This window comes from Microtus oregoni, unplaced genomic scaffold (assembly GCF_018167655.1).
Source record: "Microtus oregoni isolate MIOR12 unplaced genomic scaffold, Mior012 000002F_ref0000024, whole genome shotgun sequence".
NCBI classification, from domain to species: domain Eukaryota; kingdom Metazoa; phylum Chordata; class Mammalia; order Rodentia; family Cricetidae; genus Microtus; species Microtus oregoni.
The window spans coordinates 67,380,902-67,400,000 of record NW_024543061.1 but is presented as its reverse complement, the minus strand read 5'-3'; the positions used below and the strand labels follow the sequence as shown (position 1 = coordinate 67,400,000).

The 19,099-nt window shown below is 49.2% G+C and overlaps 1 protein-coding gene across 2 annotated transcripts in view; it reads right to left on the bottom strand.

The window, feature by feature from the left end:
• Cracr2a (calcium release activated channel regulator 2A) overlaps positions 1–19,099 on the bottom strand; it is a 107,608-nt gene that overhangs the window by 45,839 nt on the left and 42,670 nt on the right. For both annotated transcript variants that reach the window (XM_041640017.1, XM_041640027.1), the window contains exons 4-6: positions 17,028–17,139; positions 15,763–15,928; positions 12,728–12,874 (exon numbers count right to left, since the gene is read on the bottom strand). In XM_041640017.1, coding sequence (XP_041495951.1) covers positions 12,728–12,874; positions 15,763–15,928; positions 17,028–17,139 — 425 coding nt within the window. The remainder of the gene's footprint in view (positions 1–12,727; positions 12,875–15,762; positions 15,929–17,027; positions 17,140–19,099) is intronic.

The window sequence follows — 19,099 nt, the reverse complement described above, 5'->3', positions numbered from 1 at the left end:
CTCAAGGCAAGCACTTCACCAACAGAGCTACCCTCCAGCCCATGGTAACCATATTTTCATAGTTTTTCTCAAGATATACATTGAGACTCCTCTCTCTCTCTCTGTGGCTCCCACTTCCCAGACTTTCCCCCTCTTGTAAAAGGAACTCCAGTTTGGTGTTCAAGAACCATTTTGAATATATAATGCACACACATGCAAACACACACAAATCATCACTTGCCTCTCTAAATTTCCGCATGGCAAGCTCACTTTGACCTCGATGGGTGGGTGTATTATTAATGGAGGAAACAGCCCTCATTGCCAGTTCTAGGAAAATACTGAGGAGACATCTGAAGAAAATTTAAAGGTTGGGATCACAATTATTCCTTGAGCCCTCCATCAGTTTACCCTCACATCCCACATCCACTTGGGACTTCAATCTAAGACCAGCCTTTCTCTACTGCCCCAGGCTTTGCCATGGCCCAATCGCTGCCCTTTCCTCTTCCGGGGGAGAGGGCTTCACCACACGGACATACTAAGCAGAGAGGACGAGCCATTTTGAGCCGGGTCATTCCTGCTCCTCAGAAACCACACATCGGATCCAGACCAGAGAACGGGAATGAGAGCCATGGCAGGGTCATCATCTCAGACTCTGAATTCCAGTTCACAGCTCTCCCCTGAGAGCAAGAAACTTGAAGCGACTACACAGTGGTTTCAGGGCACGTTTGGCAGAAGACCCCACTCCCTCTAGGTTTCACAGTCCAGGGCTGTCTATGAATCTGCTCAGCATCTGGGAATGTCACGTTTCCTCTGGGCAGAGTAAGGCATTTCTTCTTGGAAACGACAGGTATAAGAGCTTGTTACTCTTTCTCTCAGCTAACCCGTCACAACAGAAAGAAAACCACGGTGGGAAAGTAAGACGAAAAGGACCATATTGTGAAACAGGGACACCTCAAGGTCAGGAATAGACACAGTTCAAAGGAAACACATTTTTTTTTCTCCAGCCCTGAATTATCTTTACCCTCTTGAAACAGTCCAGGCACTAGGTGGCAAATAGCATAAAAAAAAAAAAAAAAAAAACTTCAGGCAGCAAAATGCAACTATATAAATACCAGAGAACCAACAAAGTGAGGCGAGAGCAACTTCAAAATTGGTTTGGCTCTGCTAAAGCAATTCTGATTAGAGTTGTGGGTATAAGCTGTTTACCATCTATGCCTAACAGCCATGCCGGGCATTAATTCTATGATACCATTAAATGCGTTATATTAATTTTGCTCAAAGTTTTGCTTGATTAAATTAATATTCTTGATGTTTTTCCATGCTCACTTGACAGTTTGCTTGTCATGAATTAACTTATTTTACAACCATTATAAGATAAATGAAGTGAAAGCAGACAGTCTCTAACTAGTACCCGATGCTAGCCCACTTTGACATTGTACCCAATGCTAGCTCTTCTTGCTCTACTGCCAAGAAGCCCTGGGACCTCAAGGTAGACCAGTGATGCTGAATCCATTTGGACTACTCTGTGGACTTCAGTCTCCTGGAGACTTCTGCAGGCCTAAATAACAGTATGATCTTCCTGGGTCAGAAGACACCAAGTCCCAGAGGATGGGAACACGAGGGCACTATTTTTAATAGGCTATTATTAAGCCTGTTCAAGGGTCAGAGGCCCCTTATTGCAGAACAGGCTTGTCTCCTCGGTGTGACCTTGAACAAGTGCTGTGGTGTTCAAGAAGCCTCCTGTCCTAAACATTCTTTCCAGCATTGTCAGGATGGACCAAGGAGAAAGTGAATGTGAAAAGCATCCAAGACCACAATGGCCTAATAAACACACGGAATTACTTATGTTTGTAATTAAGATTAGGAACTATGGGACAAGCAGAGGAGGGAGTGTTTATGTTCATGGATGAAAGGGCTGGGTTTGGAAGAGCTCAGAGGCACTGGGAGGTGAAGAAAAGGTTTAGTGGCTAAAAGCTCCCATCAGTAGAGTCCATCAGAGGCTCTGGCTGGGTGTAGCGGGAGCTGCAGAGCTGGAGTGTGGGAGCTCCACAGCGCTGTGATAGGCAGACACCCTGCAAAAGATCTGCGCATGCGTGGAGCAGCAGCGCAGCTAGGCGTGCCGTGTTCTGCAAAGAGACTGGTGGTGTCTGCTGATTGTGCACACCTTTGTTGCTGGGATTTCCACTCTCACTGCAGAACACACAAACACAGACTCTGAAGTGTTCTCTGAGAGGATCCACCCATCTTTCCCACCCTCACTGATGGACACCTTGTAGGAACTCCTAGGATGCCTGTACTTTCATTTGACCATTCCACATGGGATTGTAAGTAGTTCTGACCTATGTAGGTCCCACTGGGGGCTCAGACAGCCTTTGTTAAGTTGTGAATACCCACACCTTTACATTAACAATAATACAATAATATAAAGACCTCTTGGGCTCAAGAGATTAATACTGAAAACCTATAACAACCCACCTTACACTTTGGATATCAAACTCAGATGCTAACAGACCATAGTGAAGGAATTGAAGAATTAGAACTAGACTCTAATTGAAGAATTCTAGGGTCGGGAGCTTTGTCTCATCCCACCACTTCTTATTGGTATTAAAATCCTTTCTGTGAGGTTACAGAGATGGCCTAGCAGTTAAGAGCAAGCCACCAGTAACATATGGTTCACAATAGCCTGTAACTCCAGTTCCAGGGGATCCAATTCCTACCTTCTAGGGTACCTGTGTGAATGTGATGTTGTGTGTGCACACATGGTGCTGGAGTATTGTCTGTATTCTGTCAATCATGTTTTAAATAAACGCTGATTGGCCAGGCAGGAAGTATAGGCGGGCCAACCAGACAGGAAGTAGAGGCAGGGCGATGAGAACAGGAGAATTCTAGGAAGGAGGAAGTCCATTCCTCCCAGTCCTGCCCAGACAATGGAAGAAGCAGGACGTGATCTGCCCTTGTGAAAAAGGTACTGAGTCATGTGGCTAACATAGATAAGAATTATGGGTTAATATAATTTATAAGAGTTAATACAAAGCCTGAGCTAATGGGCCAATCAGTTTATATCTAATGTAGACTCTGTGTGATTTTTCTTTGGGACTTGCCATCTGTGGGAACTGGGCAGGACAGAAACCCCTACAAGCCCGGCCCTCATGTTACACACACACATAAATAAAAATAATAAACCATTAAAAGATAACCCATGTTGCTATTTACACTGAATATGTCAGAATACTTCCTATGACTGGAGACTGGCAATCTCTCTGAGCAGTTCTGTCCTCTTTGGAATATTCTGAGTCATGGAAATCTGGGTTCCCATGACCATGCCTTTCTACATAAAAGCCCCCCATAAACTTGAGACCAACTTCAAGTTCAAGGGGGTGCCTTGGTTCAGGCCACACCTTTCTCTCCCTCCCACCTTGCCTCACACAGAATCTCTTTGGTAAGCTTTCCACGCTCAGGTTTCTTTCAACAGACTGTATACCCTTTACCACTGGAGCCCCAAAACAAATGCCCAGTGCATGAGTGTGATGTGTGCAGAGTGGAGCTGACCACTGCCTCTCTTGTTCTAAAAAACACATGGATCTATTCATGCAGCAGAAAATCTGCGTTAGATTTGCTTGGCAGCCCCATTACAATTGATGGATTTTGTCAGTTAAAACTTCCACACTCAATATGATGTTTTCCCCTTAAAGACAGTGCTGTCAAATCCTGGCTCTCCAGCCTCTGCCTCTGTGTTTGGGACACTGGAGAATACCCCAAGTGTCGTTCTGTTAGCTGCCGTGTGTACTGGCATTATGTTAATGGATCCCACTTGGCCATCCAGTGTACTCAGTGACCTTCTATGTCTTATTGACATTGCACTTTTAGCTTCTGTTCAGAAAGGAAGCTAAATTATCCATGATACTTGTTTTAATGACTTAGCTTATCTGAGGGTTGTTTTTAATAATTAAATTCGTTTCTTTGATGATGTCATGTATGTATGTAATGCATTAATTACTTTTACCTCCTTCCTGTTAGCTCTCTCCATGCGGCCATGGGGATTAAAGCCAGGTCTTCGCATATCCTGCCTAATCTTGCCTAAACACCTTACTACCAAGCTATACCCTAACCCTAGAAGAATGTTTTTAAAGCTATGTCAACTTTTTATTTCTTGTCTTACGGTGTTATAGTAAAAGAATCTAGAATATATTGGGAAAGTGTTTATGGTCTGGAATCTATTAACCTTTTGTCTGTAGCCAAAAACATTATTAATTTTTTATAACTTCCGTGAGAAGAACACATACTCACTTTTTAAGGGACGTGACTCTACACTCACTTCTTCGCTTGCTGTTGGACGGTTTGAAAAACTTCCTGCCTTTTACTGCTTGCCTTTAGTGCACCTTTGCACGACCAATGTGTCAAATCTGAGGAGTTTGTCAGCTTTGAAAAGCCTATTTTTTTCAATTTAATTTTCTTTGTTTTTTTTCTGAATATTTCTTCCTGTATACATTACTGCTGTGTTACTTGGTGCATAAAGGTTTATATATTTAGAATTTTGGGAGGTGGCGCACTTGTGCATACAGGGGTGTGTGTGTGTGTGTGTGTGTGTGTGTGTGTGTGTGTGTTGCTTGTTTGTTTTGAGGCAGCGTCTTGCTCTGTAGCCCAGGCTGGCAGCACATTTGAGGCAATCCTCCTACTTTAGCCTCTTAGGTGCTGACTCCTCTTTCTGGGTGGAGTTTTATATTGCTATAAAGTAGACCTTCTTACCTTCTTTTATTTATACCTCTGAGCTACCCATAATATGTAGTCATAACTAGCCAACAGGCCTTCTCCTGGCCATTCCTAAGACACTCCCTTCTCCACCTAACACCCAATGATGTCTGTTTATCCAGTTCTCTGTTGTCTGCTGCTGGTCACTTAAGCTACAGGAGGAGGATGAGACAGAGACGAGGCAGATGGAGAGGACGGGAAAGCGGGGTGAGGGTGTGTGATGGGGGGCATGCGGGGGGGAGGCAGTAGTTAGTTCTCAGTGAGGCAGAGGAAGTAGTGTGTCAAGGCAGCCATCCGGCAGCAGCAGCAGCCTTGAGCACTAACATGTATCTTCCGTCTTAAACCCCCCTGCGATGCCTGGGTAGTGCTTGGAAGGCGCCGACATAGCTCAGGCCAGAACCCAATTGCTGAGACAGCTCTGTTCACTTGGCTGCTCATTAGACCAACACCTGAGAGGCCTGGTTCTCCATTTACAAGTTTTCTGACCTCAGCCAGTCGCATCAGACCAGTAATCCCCGAGTTTCTACATCTGAAAAGTCAGGACGAAGGTGTGACAGCTAATTAATGCTGAGGTTATGCTGAGGTTGAAGACATTGCCAGAGAAAATACCTAGAACAGGTCGTAGACAGAACGCGGCTAATAAAATTCTGGTTAAAGGAAGTCCCTGGGAACCCCATTTTGAGAGTCACTCCTCCATAGATGCTTTAGACATCAACCAGGGGTAAGTAGGAATGGGAGGAAACCACACATCAGCATACTCGGGCTGGAAAAGGACGCATGTGGGAGGGGTAAGCAGCTGAGATGTGGGTGAGAGGTACGGAGGCTTAGAGGCTCGGCTAAAGAGTCAATATTCAGAGTTCACATAACCTCCGACGTTACAGCACTGACAAAGCTCTTCTTAACGTATTGCTATGGGTAGAATGGTTTAGACTTCAGCTCTCCTCTGCACCCTAGGGGTTTAGACTCTTAGAACACCAAGTTCAAAGTCACTGTGGTACAAGAGAGGATGGACCAGAAAGAATTGACCATGTACCAACAAAGAAATCCCACAGTCTCTTCATGGGCTCTGGCCGGCAGTCACTCTGTGACGGTAGAGTCCTGACCAGGAGACGTGGAGGGGGCCGCCTGTTCTGCTGACGGGGAAGATGGTAGAATTTCCTGGCTGAGCCTAGGAAAGACACACAGGTAGGGGGAGTCACTGCTACACACTGATAAGCCGCAAGGGCAGTGGCGGCTCTGAGAGAGTGAGTCCCATGGAAGACAGGCTGGAACCCCAGTTTTAAGTCAGAGGAGCATCACCTGAGATGTCTGACTGACAAATATCCCCTCCTGTAGGATTACCGCTGGTGGTGGTGGTGGTATGTGTGTATGTGTGTATGAATATGCATGTGTATGTGTATATGTCTGTCAATATCTGTGTGTGGGGGAGAGAGTGTGGGTATGTGCATGTGTGTTTCTCTGTGTATGAGTGTGTATATCTGTGTATGTGAATGAGCGTGTATGTCTGTGTGTATCTGTGTGCATGTGTGTGTATCTGTGTGTGTGAGAGAGTATGGGTATGTCCATGTGTGTTTCTTTGTGCATGTGTGTCTGTGTATGTATCTCTGTGTGTATGCATGTGTATTTGTGTGTATATTTGCCTCTGTGTGATAGTAGGCAAATGCGTGTTAAAGGTGGGACACACGGGATAGAAGGAAGTGGAGAATCCAGACTTTCGGGTAAGTTCTAGGCTTAGGGCTGACAGGCCTTTCTAAGAGCATTCGTAAAAACTCAAAGGTGAAGTGTGGTTAGTAATAACCCACCGTGTCAGCCTCCCACGGGGACTGGGAGATTTAATTAACCTTCACAAAGTGCTTTGCACCTCCAAGATGAAGGTGCTACTGGAAGGAAAGCATTAATGCTCAGTGCTGTGGGCCTCCAGCCAGCAGTGTGGGGCTCCAGCTAGCAGTGTGACACTCCAACTAGCAGTGTGTAGGCCCAGCCAGCAGTGTGGGGCTCCAGTCAGCAATGTGGGGCTCCAGTTAGCAGTGTGGGGGCTCCAGCCAGCAGTGTAGAGTTCCAGCTAGCAGTGTGTAGGCCCAGCCAGCAGTGTGGGGCTCCAGTTAGCAGTGTGGGGCTCCAGCCAGCAGTGTAGGGTTCTAGCTAGCAGTGTGGGGCTCCAGCCAGCAGTGTAGGGTTCCAGCCAGCAGTGTGGGGCTCCAGTCAGCAATGTGGGGCTCCAGTTAGCAGCGTGGGGCTCCAGCCAGCAGCGTGGGGCTCCAGCCAGCAGCGTGGGGCTCCAGCCAGCAGTGTGGGGCTCTAGCTAGCAGCGTGGGGCTCCAGCTAGCAGTGTGCAGGCCCAGCTCCCTGCCACAGATGCTGCAAAACCAGGTCCAAATCCTGTATTCCTGCTCCCTTTCTCCTCAGTCTTTTCTTCAAGTTGCTGGGGATTTGGAGAGGTCTTTGAAGCCAGTAGAGTTTCTTCTAGGCAAGGATGTGCTAACACCATCCAGAGACTAAAGCACTCCTCCCTTTCTAAGGGAAGGCATGGCCGTGACCTTGGAGAGAAGATGTGGTGATACTTTATATTTTGGTCACGCATCATCATGAACTTAAACTCCAGGCAGTCTTAGACAGTGAGCCCCTCACCATTGCAGATGGGACAATGTATGAGAAGCGCAGACAGCCAGCAAGATAACAACAGTAACAACACTAACTCACAAGCCTGGTGACCTGGGTTCAATCCTGTGAACCCACAGTGGAAACAGAAAAACAGTTCCTGGAAGTTGTCTTCTGACTTACACACATGCACACGCACATGCACGTACGCACACACATGCACACACACACACACACACTGTGGCACACAGCTGCACTTTTCTCTATCTAACTAAAAATAAAAATAATTTAAAACATTTCCTTAAGGGAACTCATGTATTTCCAACCCAAACTGTTTTCGTTTGTATGTGAAGAAAATTACTCAGATCAGGGGAATGAGCAGGTGCTCAGGTAAGGGGCTGAGTGAAAAGAAGACGCAGGCTTTGACTTGGGGGAGGGTACGGAAGGGGCACGATTCCCCCACAGCCCACTGCCTAGTGATGCTTCCACCAAACAGACTCCTGTGTGAAACTGACAATGTACATTTGCAACTAGGATTGTCAACATTCCCAGATCCCCCTGGAATCTGAGCCAGGGAAAGTGAAGGAAAGGGGGAGGTGTGGGGATCAATTACATTGCCGGGCACTCGAAGGACAGAAGGTGGGAGAGCCTTGAAGCCCTTCCCCATACACCCCGCAATGCACCAACCACCACAGGGTGGGAACCATCATCTGGAGAACTCCTGAGGAGGGAAAAAAAGCAGGTTCTGCCGCAGCCAGCTTTGAGGCTGAAGACTCACCACTGCCCCCTACCGTCTTTGTCAGGTAACTGCAGGCTCTGAACAGCAAACAAAAAAACCTAGCTAAGGTTTTCACTGTTCTTTGAGGTTGGTCTCGGTGCATTAGAGTACAGATGGGTGGAAGGAAAGGTAAAAGTATAGAGAGTACTGCAAAGGGATGAGATTGACAATGGATTTCAACATAGATGGCCTCTTCCTAGTTGATTCTACCACCTGTGTAAACCACCGCCAAAGCGTGGCTTCACCCCCAGATACGAACCATTTTTCATGGGTCAGGTCTGCAGATTATGACTGTGATGTGCACAGAGCACAATGGCTCATCACCTTTCAACTTGCTCCCCGGGGCAGCGTCAACAATGTGTGGCGCCCTCAGATCGCGTTATACCTGTAAAACTCCCTCATTTGATTAAGCCAGGCATCACCAAGCATCCTCTACCTCAGCCAATGCACATGACCAAACTTAGATCATAGCATTTGTGGGCTGGAAATAAAAAAAAAAAACAAAACCTAGCAGTCTCTGAGGGGCATGAAATGACGAGGCTATCTGGAGCCGCCTGGATTCAGACTGATCTTTATCTGATTGTGTTCTTTGTTTTGGGGGGGGTTTGTTTTGTTTTTTGTTGGATTTTGGTTTGTGGACGCCTTCTGGAAGAGCGAACTGGAGTAACTTGTCTCAGTGTGTGGTCTGCATCCTACCTGTTCCACGGCCACCTGGATGCATGGCCACGCCTATTCCCAGGCCCATTGCTGAGACCTATGTGTTTAGTCCCCCTGGGAGATGGCTTTAGGGCTCTGTGGCATGTCCTCTGCTGATTCCAACACACATGAACATGTGCGAGCCACCACCAAGGCCTTCCAGAAGGCAGTGTGCACCGGTGGCATGGAAGGGCCGCCTGCCATGTACAAAACATGTTGTCATTCTCTTAGGAGTCAAGGCCGGGAGCATGATGGCTTCCCTCCCTGCTTCTAGAGCTCCGTGCCAGGGAAAACAGTGATGCCGGGATGGGTGCTGGCTGCTCCGGTGGCGGGCTTGTCCTACTGCGTAAGTCCCTTCCTGAAGTTTGAGGGGGCCACTCAGGGCTTTAGATGGACAAGGTGAACTAGGCAACCAGGCCATGGAATTATGGGGATAAGCCTGAGTTAGACTGGCAGATCAGCCTTGCTGGCCTCCGATTCAGGAAGCTTTAGGCCCTTTCCAGGCAAAATACGATATAGTCTCAGCCTGATTAAAAATAAAAATAAAAAAAAAACATAGACTTAAACTCTTTCCCACAGTTAAGTGACCTAGACTTGCCAAGGTAGAATCCTGACATCCTCGGGACTCAGAAGATCCCTCTGGGTCCATGAAGCGCCACACAGCTTCACTGTTCATTCCCTTTAGAGGCTGCTAGCTTCTTTTGGTTTCCAGAAAAGGGGGAGTGCTGAGAACCCTTTCCATGGCCAAGAACTTCCTTATTCTGGCAGCCAGAAATTCTTCCACACATTTAACAACCTATAGCACTTGCTATGGTGTGGATGTGAAATGTCCCCACCGGCTCATGAAACCTTGGTCCCTTGGCAGCATTGTAGGCCCTTTAGGAGGCGAGACCTTGGTAGAAGTAGATGGCTAGAAGGTGAGCCTTAGGGGTGCAGCCTTACTTGCTACAGAGTTGGCTCTTTCTCTTCCTCCTTGCCCCTCACACGTGAGTGCCCCTCTCTCCCTCCATGTGTCTGTGTGTTTCCTGGTCTCCTGAGATGAGAATAAGCCACTGGACACTTACAAAGCCATTCTCAGCCATTCTTTCCCAATGACCGACTATGTGCTCCAGCCACGAGTCCAGATCAGTCTTCCTTCCCCACACCACCTGCTTCTCGCCAGGTAACTACTGCACCCCTTATGCTGGAATACACAGTTTCCCCAGTTTCTGGGAATGAGAAAGACGGCAGCCGAGGTATCGTGGCACGCTTACATCCTCAGGGGAAAGCAAGGCCCAGAGGGAGCAGTTCTTACTGAACACTGGACAGAGGCTGTGGGCTCTCGCCCAGGCTCTTGCATTTCACCCAGCCTCCTGGGGCTGGTGTTCCTTCCCAATGGACACGCAAACAGGATAGGAGATGGTTGCTTCCAGATAGGTCTCCTCCTATTTCAACCATATCCATGGCAACAAGGGTAGGCAGGCCCTGATTCTTTCTGACAACACCCTGGCACACTCTGTGGTTGGTCTCTGATATCAATGCTTTCCTGAGCATCCCCTCTTCCAGGGGCAGCATCCTCTCCCTCCTACAAACTGGTTGTGAGGAAGAAAAGACACTTTGCATTCACCGTACCAAAGCTGCACCCCAAGGTTTCCAGTCCGGCCTGCAGAGCTGAGGATAGAGCTGAGAACAGGTACGCGTGCCTCAATCAACTAGAGGGAGACCAGACCCAGACTGCCCCAGGAGTCAGCCCCATTTTCTCCGGGCCCCATAGGAGGAAGAAGCAAGCTGTGAGCCCTGCGAAGAGAAGCAGGAACCTCCTGCACCTCTGCCCATACTGCCCCAAGCTCCAGTCAGGGTTTCCTTGTCAACACTGCGCAGGCTTTTTTCAAATCTGCCTGGTCAGAGTGACCATTCGCTACTTAGGGGTGGTGACTAACTCAGAGCCTGGCATAGAAGATATGATAATTAAATGCTACCCACTGGTAACATAAGTGTCAGTCGGTCCGGCATTAGAACGGGGGGGGGGGGGCGCCAGACACAGCAGCCATGACTTGCTTCTGTCACTTCCAGCCTCTGTGACAGGCGATCATTTCAGATGGAATTGAAATGTCACACCTGTCCCAAGCTGGAGTCAGGCAGAGCTGGACCCTGGCAGCTCAGAAGGACGGAGGGTTCCCAGGAGGCTCTGGTTCCATCTTGCCTTAGGAAGCCCTTCTCTTCTCTGCGCCTACCTCATTCTCTGAACCCTGAACACATCCTCCCCTAATAGGCTCCGAGCCTGAAGCCTCACCTTGTGTCCCTTTCAGAGACACACACCCTATTTCCGGTTCTTGTTTCTTTCCTAGGCTGCCAAGGTTACGAATCACAAGGTGCTTTACAAACCATCGGGCCCACTGACAAGATGTGACCAAAATTTTTAATAGAATAAATGAGACTTTTATAAGTCTCTAATAGAAAATCTCACTGTCTCATGAAACACAAGCAGGAGCTATCTTAAAAAACTTGGCTTTCAGTTGTACATACAAAATAAAGACTGCAAAGAAAATTGCATTTCTTCTTTCTGGCTGGTCACAACCACAAAAGGTCTGAAAAACTCTCAACCCATTCATTCATGTTGTCAACAAAATAGCCCATGCACGGAGAGGTAAAGCAAGTAACTCCTAGTCACACAGCTTGAAAGTGTCCAGACCTGGGCAAGAACTTCAGCTCTTCCTCTGTCCCGCATGGGTCTTCTACTCCCTACTCCCTGAGGCTCTCTGGTCCTGAAGCCAGAGAGTCCCCCAGGGTGAAACTGGCAGACAGCACAGAGCCCCTCCTGCCATCGCCCCCACCCCCAAACCTGGGAATTGGCCACAATCAGCCTCAGCCAGCAGGACTATTAGACAGAGGACGGCTAAGCAGGGGATGAGATGGATTTGAACACATGGCCAAGAGTGCCCTTGACTTTCATCTCAAGAATGTTAAAAGCAATTACTAAATTAGGGCCTGAGTACTTCCTGCGGCCACTCTTGGATATGCAGCTAAGAGGCTCTGCAGCACAGCAGGAGTTGCCTCTCAGGAGTGGGAGCAACAGAGAAGGCCTCTCTGAGAGCAGGGGCCAGGCAGGCCAGCTGCCCTCAATTCAGGAAGCAATTGCTCTCCTTAAAGAACAAAATGACCACCTCCCTGTATGAGAGGGGCCTCCCATCTTCACTATGGCTCCACTCAACCAAGCCATCAGTGCTGCTGGGGTCAGGAAGGAAACTAATCCGTGCCCCTGGCTTTCCAGATGTGCAAACAGAGGTTCAAAGAGGACAAGAGCCAGCTAGTTGCCAAGCCCTGCAAGAATTGCTTCAGATGTCCTGGCTGCCAGCCTCTTCCTCTCTGGTATACACTCAAAGCTCGCGGATATCACGTCAATGTATGGCCTAGCAATGCCACATTGGGAATACGCTTCACTTCACCTAGGATTATGCCAAAGCTCAAACTCTCTCTTTCAGCCAGAGGAATCCCCAAACTGACCGAGATACAGCGAACAACAGCTATGACTCCTTTGACATTCACAGTGTGATCCCATTGGCACATCCAGCTCTGTGAGATGGAGACGGCTACAACATCTGTCTTACAGGCAAGGAAGACCTGGTCAGTCATTCTCATCCAACTCAGACCATAAAACCCAATATGGACAAGTTCAACAGAATCGCCACATGTGGGCTGCTCATGCATGCTTCAGCAAAAATAATAACAGTGGATAGTCCCTAGCAAATGGGATAATGCACATAAAATATTTAGAGAGGCTTCCAACAAACAGAGGTGCTTACTGAGGGTGAGCTGGGACTGGAAAGCAGATAGACCATTCTGGCAATAGCACTTTGACCCTCCTTGGGAGACAGTGACAAATAAACACTCTATAACGAGCCCAAAGGAAGAAGGGCACACCCCACCTGGGCCGAGATGGGCACCTACTTTCGGAGGGTATACTCCAGTTCAGTCTTCTGCTCGTGGGCTTCCTGGAGCTGAGCAAAGATCGTGGTGAGTAAGTCTTCGAAGTTGGCCAGCAGGTGAGGTTCATCCTTCTTCAGCTGCAGCCACAGTTGCCTGACATCACTTTCACTGTGAGGGAAGGAGACACCGCAACAGGGAGTGGGTAAGGGAGGGTCTCTGGGAAGTATGGGGACTCCCGACAGGGGAATGAACAGCTGGAAACACATCCACATGGCCTTAGAAATAGCAACAGCGTGAGTTGATGGCACAGTGTTTGCTGCACACCGCCTCCCTCCAGCCTCACTATGACCTGGAAGACAGGAGGGGCATGCTCGGACCATGGTGCAATGGGTGCAATGACAGATCCAGGCTCATGCCCAGCAGCCTGACTCCTCCTGTGCTGCTCTCTCACTGCGACACTTCCTTCCTCTGTGAGGGTCATGATGGACTGACCACACTGAGCATGCACGGCAATGTCCTGGCCAGCATCGCAAGAGTGAGAGGACACTGGAGGTAGTTGGATAGAGTCAGCACAGGGAGCTGGAGAGGGGCCCTCGCCCCTGGGAAGGATGTCCTCACTGCTGAGAGGCAGATGTGCTGTCTTATGGGTGGTAGAATGTAATTATCCCAGTTAGGGAGGGAGGCGAATACACAGCATCCCACTGGAGTCTGGTGGCACTGGGAGAGACTGGCAGGGGAAAGGATGGCGAAGAGCCAGTCTGAAGGAGGCTGAGACACAGACAGACAAGTGGGAAGTCAGACTCTGCGGTGTGCAGGGAAGAGGTGTGGAGTCACAGGTCACGAGAATCACCCGCAATCAGGCATCTGCAGTGAGTACTCACCTAGAAGAGCAACAGAGAGACAGGCCATGGCGACCTTGTCACCAAGCGGCGGATGTGGAGAGCTGCAGGTACGGGTCTCCCTCTCCCTCTCTGCACCTAGTACCTACAGCTGTGATTGCAGTACACGCAGCACAAATCTGACTCATCCCCCATTAAATCCTAAAGCCAATATGATCAGAGAACAGGGCCAGACACTCCCAAGATAAAGGAGAAAAATCCTTCAGGCCATTGTAAACACTGTATTCAGAAGCCTTGCTCGGAAGTGATGCTGGGTCGGGCCATGACAGTAGTGTTCTCAGGGCACAGTTATGACCCTCTGTATCCAACAGAAACAATTACTGCTGACTGAATCCACTTCCCGTTAGGGAATGGTCATCACCTGTCACCCCCTTCCTTCTCTTCTTCCTCCACTTTGTCCTTCATTTCCATCCTTTCTTACTTCTAGCCCACTCAAACGTCTGCCTATTCATTGAGACCATTCGGTCACCCATCCACCTATCTATCCATCAGTCCTTCATCTGTGTCTTCCCTGCCATGCTGAACTGACCTCCTCTGAAGTTGTCAGGAAAATTGAATCTTCCTTCCTTTATGCTATTACCATCACAGAAAAAAAGAAAGAAATGAACAGAGGCTAAAACTCTCAACTTGTGATAAAAAGTCATAGCTCACTAATGGGCAAAATCATTCAACCAGACCTCCAAGAACAGCTGTGTGTCTGGATGCCCACTTCTGGGCGCTACCTCTTGTGGGACAACCAGGCAGTGTAGGTTAGAGTGGCCCAAGGAGGCCCACCAGTCCGCCCCTCTGCTTCTACTAGAACTACTCACAAGCTCTCTGTTGAGCAACAGACAGCTCTGAAGCCATGCCAAGCTGCTGTGCTCTTTGTTTGTGGTTATGCCATCCTGAACAGGCCCCTCGGGCTACCGATGAACCCATGGCAGTGGGAATGGGGACTGCCACTGTCTTCTCTGTTGGCCGTTAGAGGCCAATCTAGAAACAGTCTTTCAGATGTATCATTTTATCTTAGTTCTACACAGGCATTTGACGTGGTCCTCAGTGTGACATCTTGTGAGCACTGTCTTGAAAGTCCTTCAGGAAGGTGGCTGACAGTCCCTGCCCTTCGTGATGGTGGTTGGCTCTTGGCAGTGTCCTCTCTCTCCTCTTCTTGCAGCAGGAGGATCTTATGGAGTCCCTGGCAGTGGTACCTGGGCTCTGGCCTTTTGTCAGATGTGAAGCTGAGTTGGGAGTCTGACTGATGAGCTCCCCAAATGTCTGCCTAGGTCCCCGCCTTCTGTATCCTGAGCATCATCCTGGGTTGTTCACAGCCCACCTTCCTACTCATCCTCCTCCACCAATCACACTCTCTCCTGGGCCTCTTCCTGGATCCTTCCTGCCTGGAACACACCTTTGCCAGCCTTCCTCACCTCTGACATTAGACTGGTCTATTACGAGCAGGACACTTCTCCGCTGACCTTGCTGGATCGCTTTCCCCCCTGGGCCCTTCTCTTCCTGAGGGCATGACGCTCCAATCATTAAAGCATCCCCATCCTGCATGAACACACACCTGCGCCATCTATGATGCAGGGCACCCTTTGCAAGGGGAGCAGACCCAAGGCCTGCAGTGATGGCAGTAGACAGCAGGAAGTGAGGACAGTGGAGAGCGTGGGAGAGAGGTAAGCTGTAGTGAGCCGGACAGGATCGCCATTACAAGATGGCGCCGACATCCTGTCTTGTTGGAAACAAACAACTCGATATTTGGCTATGCCTTTGAGAGCTGCGCGTCCCCCACTTCTGGCATGCGCGGTGGATGAGGATCCTTGAGCCTATCCCGATGCAGTCTGGTGTCAGCTGTTGGTGGCAGCCAATCACAGGGCGACCCGTGTGCCATTTCCCTATTTAAGCAGCTGCCTAAGAGCCCTTCACCCCTTCGCTTCATGTTGTCTCTCCCCTTAGCTCCCTGCCCCTTCGCTTCCTGCCCCTTCGCTTCATGCTCTCCCTGCCCTTCCCTTACTGCCCCTTGTTTTCCTGCCCCTCTTGTTTCATGATCCCCATCAATCAAGGGTACTCCAGTAAAGCGTGATCTGAGTGGAATCCTGATGTGGTGGTTATTCTTTCTCGCCGGTCGAGAGGTCCGCCACAGTAAGCAGGAATGGACAGGGCCCAGCATAGACTTACTCTTCCAAAACCTTCTGGGCTCCAAGTCTATCCATCAGCGTCTGGAACTGTGCTTCCTCATCATGGTCCATGCCTTCCACATCCTCACCCCTAGACTGATACACCTTCTCCTTCTGCTTGTCAGCTTCCTCCTCACTTTGGGTATTTTGACTGAAGAAGAAATGACCTGGGAGAGTGGAGAGCAAGGACTTGAATCTGATATCCCCAGCTCAGGGAGGACTTGGCTTCCTCTTTCCCCAAAATCCATGCAAGGATTACCCTGGAGAGCAGAAGGGAGTCCCTCAATAGCAAAGATCCATAGGGTACCACATCTAGAGATTGTTCCCTCTGATCTTCCATTTGCATTCTGACAGAGATGCCAGAGCCTGGAGACAGTGCCTGGGAAGTAGGCTGGCTCCTCCGCTGATCTCCAAAAGTCAGATGGAGAGCATGTATCCCTGAAGGATGTAGCTCAGGGGTAGAACATTTGCCCAGCATAACCAAGGTCCTGGGTTCAATCCTAAGTACTACCACCAAAGAAGAAAAGCATGTCTTTTCCTATTGCCACATTAAGCAGTAAGGTCGTTCCCCATCACTCCCCAGAGGTCTGCCTTGCCATCCCCACCATCAGCACCACCACACACATATAGGCAGCTCTCTCTATAGTCACGATGGCTGGCATGACAGCAGTGTGTCCCATCCTCTCAAGTCAACGAAGAGCTCCTGGAGATCAGGAAAAGCACCTGATTTGTTTAGGGAAATTACATGGCCCTTTGCAGGAGGCAGAGAGATGGAGAAACTGGCAGGATCTGAATTCTTTATCATGCTCCCAGACCTTAGTTCTCTTTCCTGCTGGTGACCTTGAGAATGACTGTGCTATTCAAACCTAGAAACTTCTGAGAGCCACCATCTCTCAGCTGGACTCGGGCTGAGCTATCCTGTTGTCACACACGTTTGCTGCTTATTTTGTCTATCAAGGTAGGAAAGATGGGGGAGAAAATCTGGCACAGCTTCCTGCTGATGCCATACCTGCCTGAGCTCCCATGTGGGGACCATGGCAATGACCGTAGATGGGCACAGAGGTTGCCATGGTATGAACAGCCAAGGTGGGCATCTACAAAGAACCCCATAATCTACTCCCCTCAACCTCTGGCTCTGCACCCCCAAAGAAAGAGCTGAAAAGCTCCAGAGGCAGAGTCGAAAAGAGGTGGAGGGAGCGGGAATATATGTTACACAGCTACAGGGAGGCTGCCAGCCCTGGGTGCCCATCAGTCAGCAGAACTTACTGAATCCAGTGGTGAACTCCTCTGGGGTTAGAAAGCCATTGCCGTCAGCATCCAGGGCATCAAACACGTGCTCCAGCTCTTCCAGACTTAGGGGTAGCTCCTGATGTAGCCTCTGAAAGCAATCCAGACCACACTAGTCAGCATGCTGATAGCCATGGGGGCCCAGAGCATGGCTCAAGCCTGCAAAAGTCTCAAACATTGTCCTCCCTTCCATATTAATGAAGAGACCCTCTGTTGGGTGCCAACCAATACATCAGACAATTTTCTATATGATTTATAAAGAAACCTATGCATCTATTTACATTTAATTCTCATGATACCCCTTTGGGGTAGATATCAGTATTCCCATTTTAAAGATGAAGTTTAAAGGTGATTGCTAGCCCTAGGGTCATACAGTCAAGAAATCAAATCCAGGTCTGCCTTCGAAGCCGGCTCTCGGAGCACTGCCAAGGACCAATGCTGTACAGGACTGGATAGCTCTAGGTAGATTCCTAGAGGATGTGGTGTTCTGAAGGAAAGTGAGACCACAGATTGGAAGCCAGAGACACAACACCCGGCATCTGGAAACCACTCGATCCAAGCGGGGGGGGGGGGGGGGGGGGGCTAGCGGCACAGGCCTGTAATCCTAGCTACTCCGGAGGTTGAGACAGGAGGATGCCAAGTTCAAGGACAGCCTAGATAACTTGACGAGACCGTGTTTCAAAATCAAAAGTAAGAAACTGGCTGAGGATGTAGGCCTGTACAAGGCCCTAGGTTTGACCCTCAGCACAAAACTAAATAAATAAATAAATGAATAAATAAATAAATAAATTGAAAGTACCGGGAGAGGGAGAGGCCCCATGGAGCCACTGTGTGCATCGTGTGCATCCTGGTCTTTTCCTCTGGGTACTGTAGCCCCGGTCTCTGGCCTCCATCTTTGGAGACCCCAATCTCTGTGCCCACCAAGCTTTGACCCCTCCCCGGAGAAGGGTCAAGGAGAGCCTGCCAAAATCTTGACCACTCCCTCATTGACCATTCCCTCAGTGTGTTTAAACTACTTCCCAGGAAAGTTTTCTTGTGGCTGCCCCCCACCCCTGGGGTTGAGTTAGTAGCTTCCGGGTTTCCCCTCTGGGCCACGTGAGAGCGCAGGAATCTCATTAAACCTGGATTTTTTTTTTTAACATGGCTTGTTGTGATTTGGCTTGATGGCGATTTTTGCGTGGGCAGAGAGCTCGCATTAGGAAAATTCCTTACAGGTACCCCCTATCCTGAGTCATGCTACCTCCCGCATTATGTGGGTCTTCCTTGATGGAGGCCTTCTGCCCCAGGACCCCAGCGCTACTCTTCTAAGTAGTTGTGGACTTATTTGGTTCTTTGGCTCTGAAAATGCTGGATAAGCCCCCTCCTAACTTCAAGTGACCCCCCCCCACACACACACGGTGTCCCACTCTGATTTGAATGTGAAATGTCCCCCACAAGTTCGTGGAATTGAATGCTTAGTCCCTCAGCCGATGGTATTCTAGGAGGCTGTGGATCCAGCTGGTGGAGGTAGGTCAGTGGGGAGGTCCTTGGAGGTTCAGAGCCTGCATCCACTGACAGCCTGGGGAATGAGGCAGCTGAGCTGTTGACACTTCCCTCTGGCATCTGTCTGTCTGGTGTGAAATGGCCCCAGGCCAAAGCAAGCGTCCTCCTCTACCTAACGACCCATCTCCAAGTGAGGAGTCCCAAGGGACTTGTTACCTCTCAGCTGGCCCTTCTCCTCAGGAACCCAAGGGCCAGCTGCACAAACACCTCCTGTGCCAGTGACTGACAGCCTTAGCCGGCATACACAGGGCTTTGGAGGAGGGAAAGTGGACGCACATATGGACAGCTGGAGTCGGCAGGTGTGACAGCCCACGACACACCTGGAGGGGGTGCTTGGCTCACAGTCTTTTAGCTGCTGAGCCATAAAGCATCATTTGGCGGGTCTGTGCATTAACGGTGGCGTTTGGTACACATTACCAAATGGGAAGAGAGGCTAACAGGAAAGCCATTTCGAAGAACTGAATTAAATATGAATGGGGTTTTTCAAGAAAGGAAGGAGAGGGAAAGTG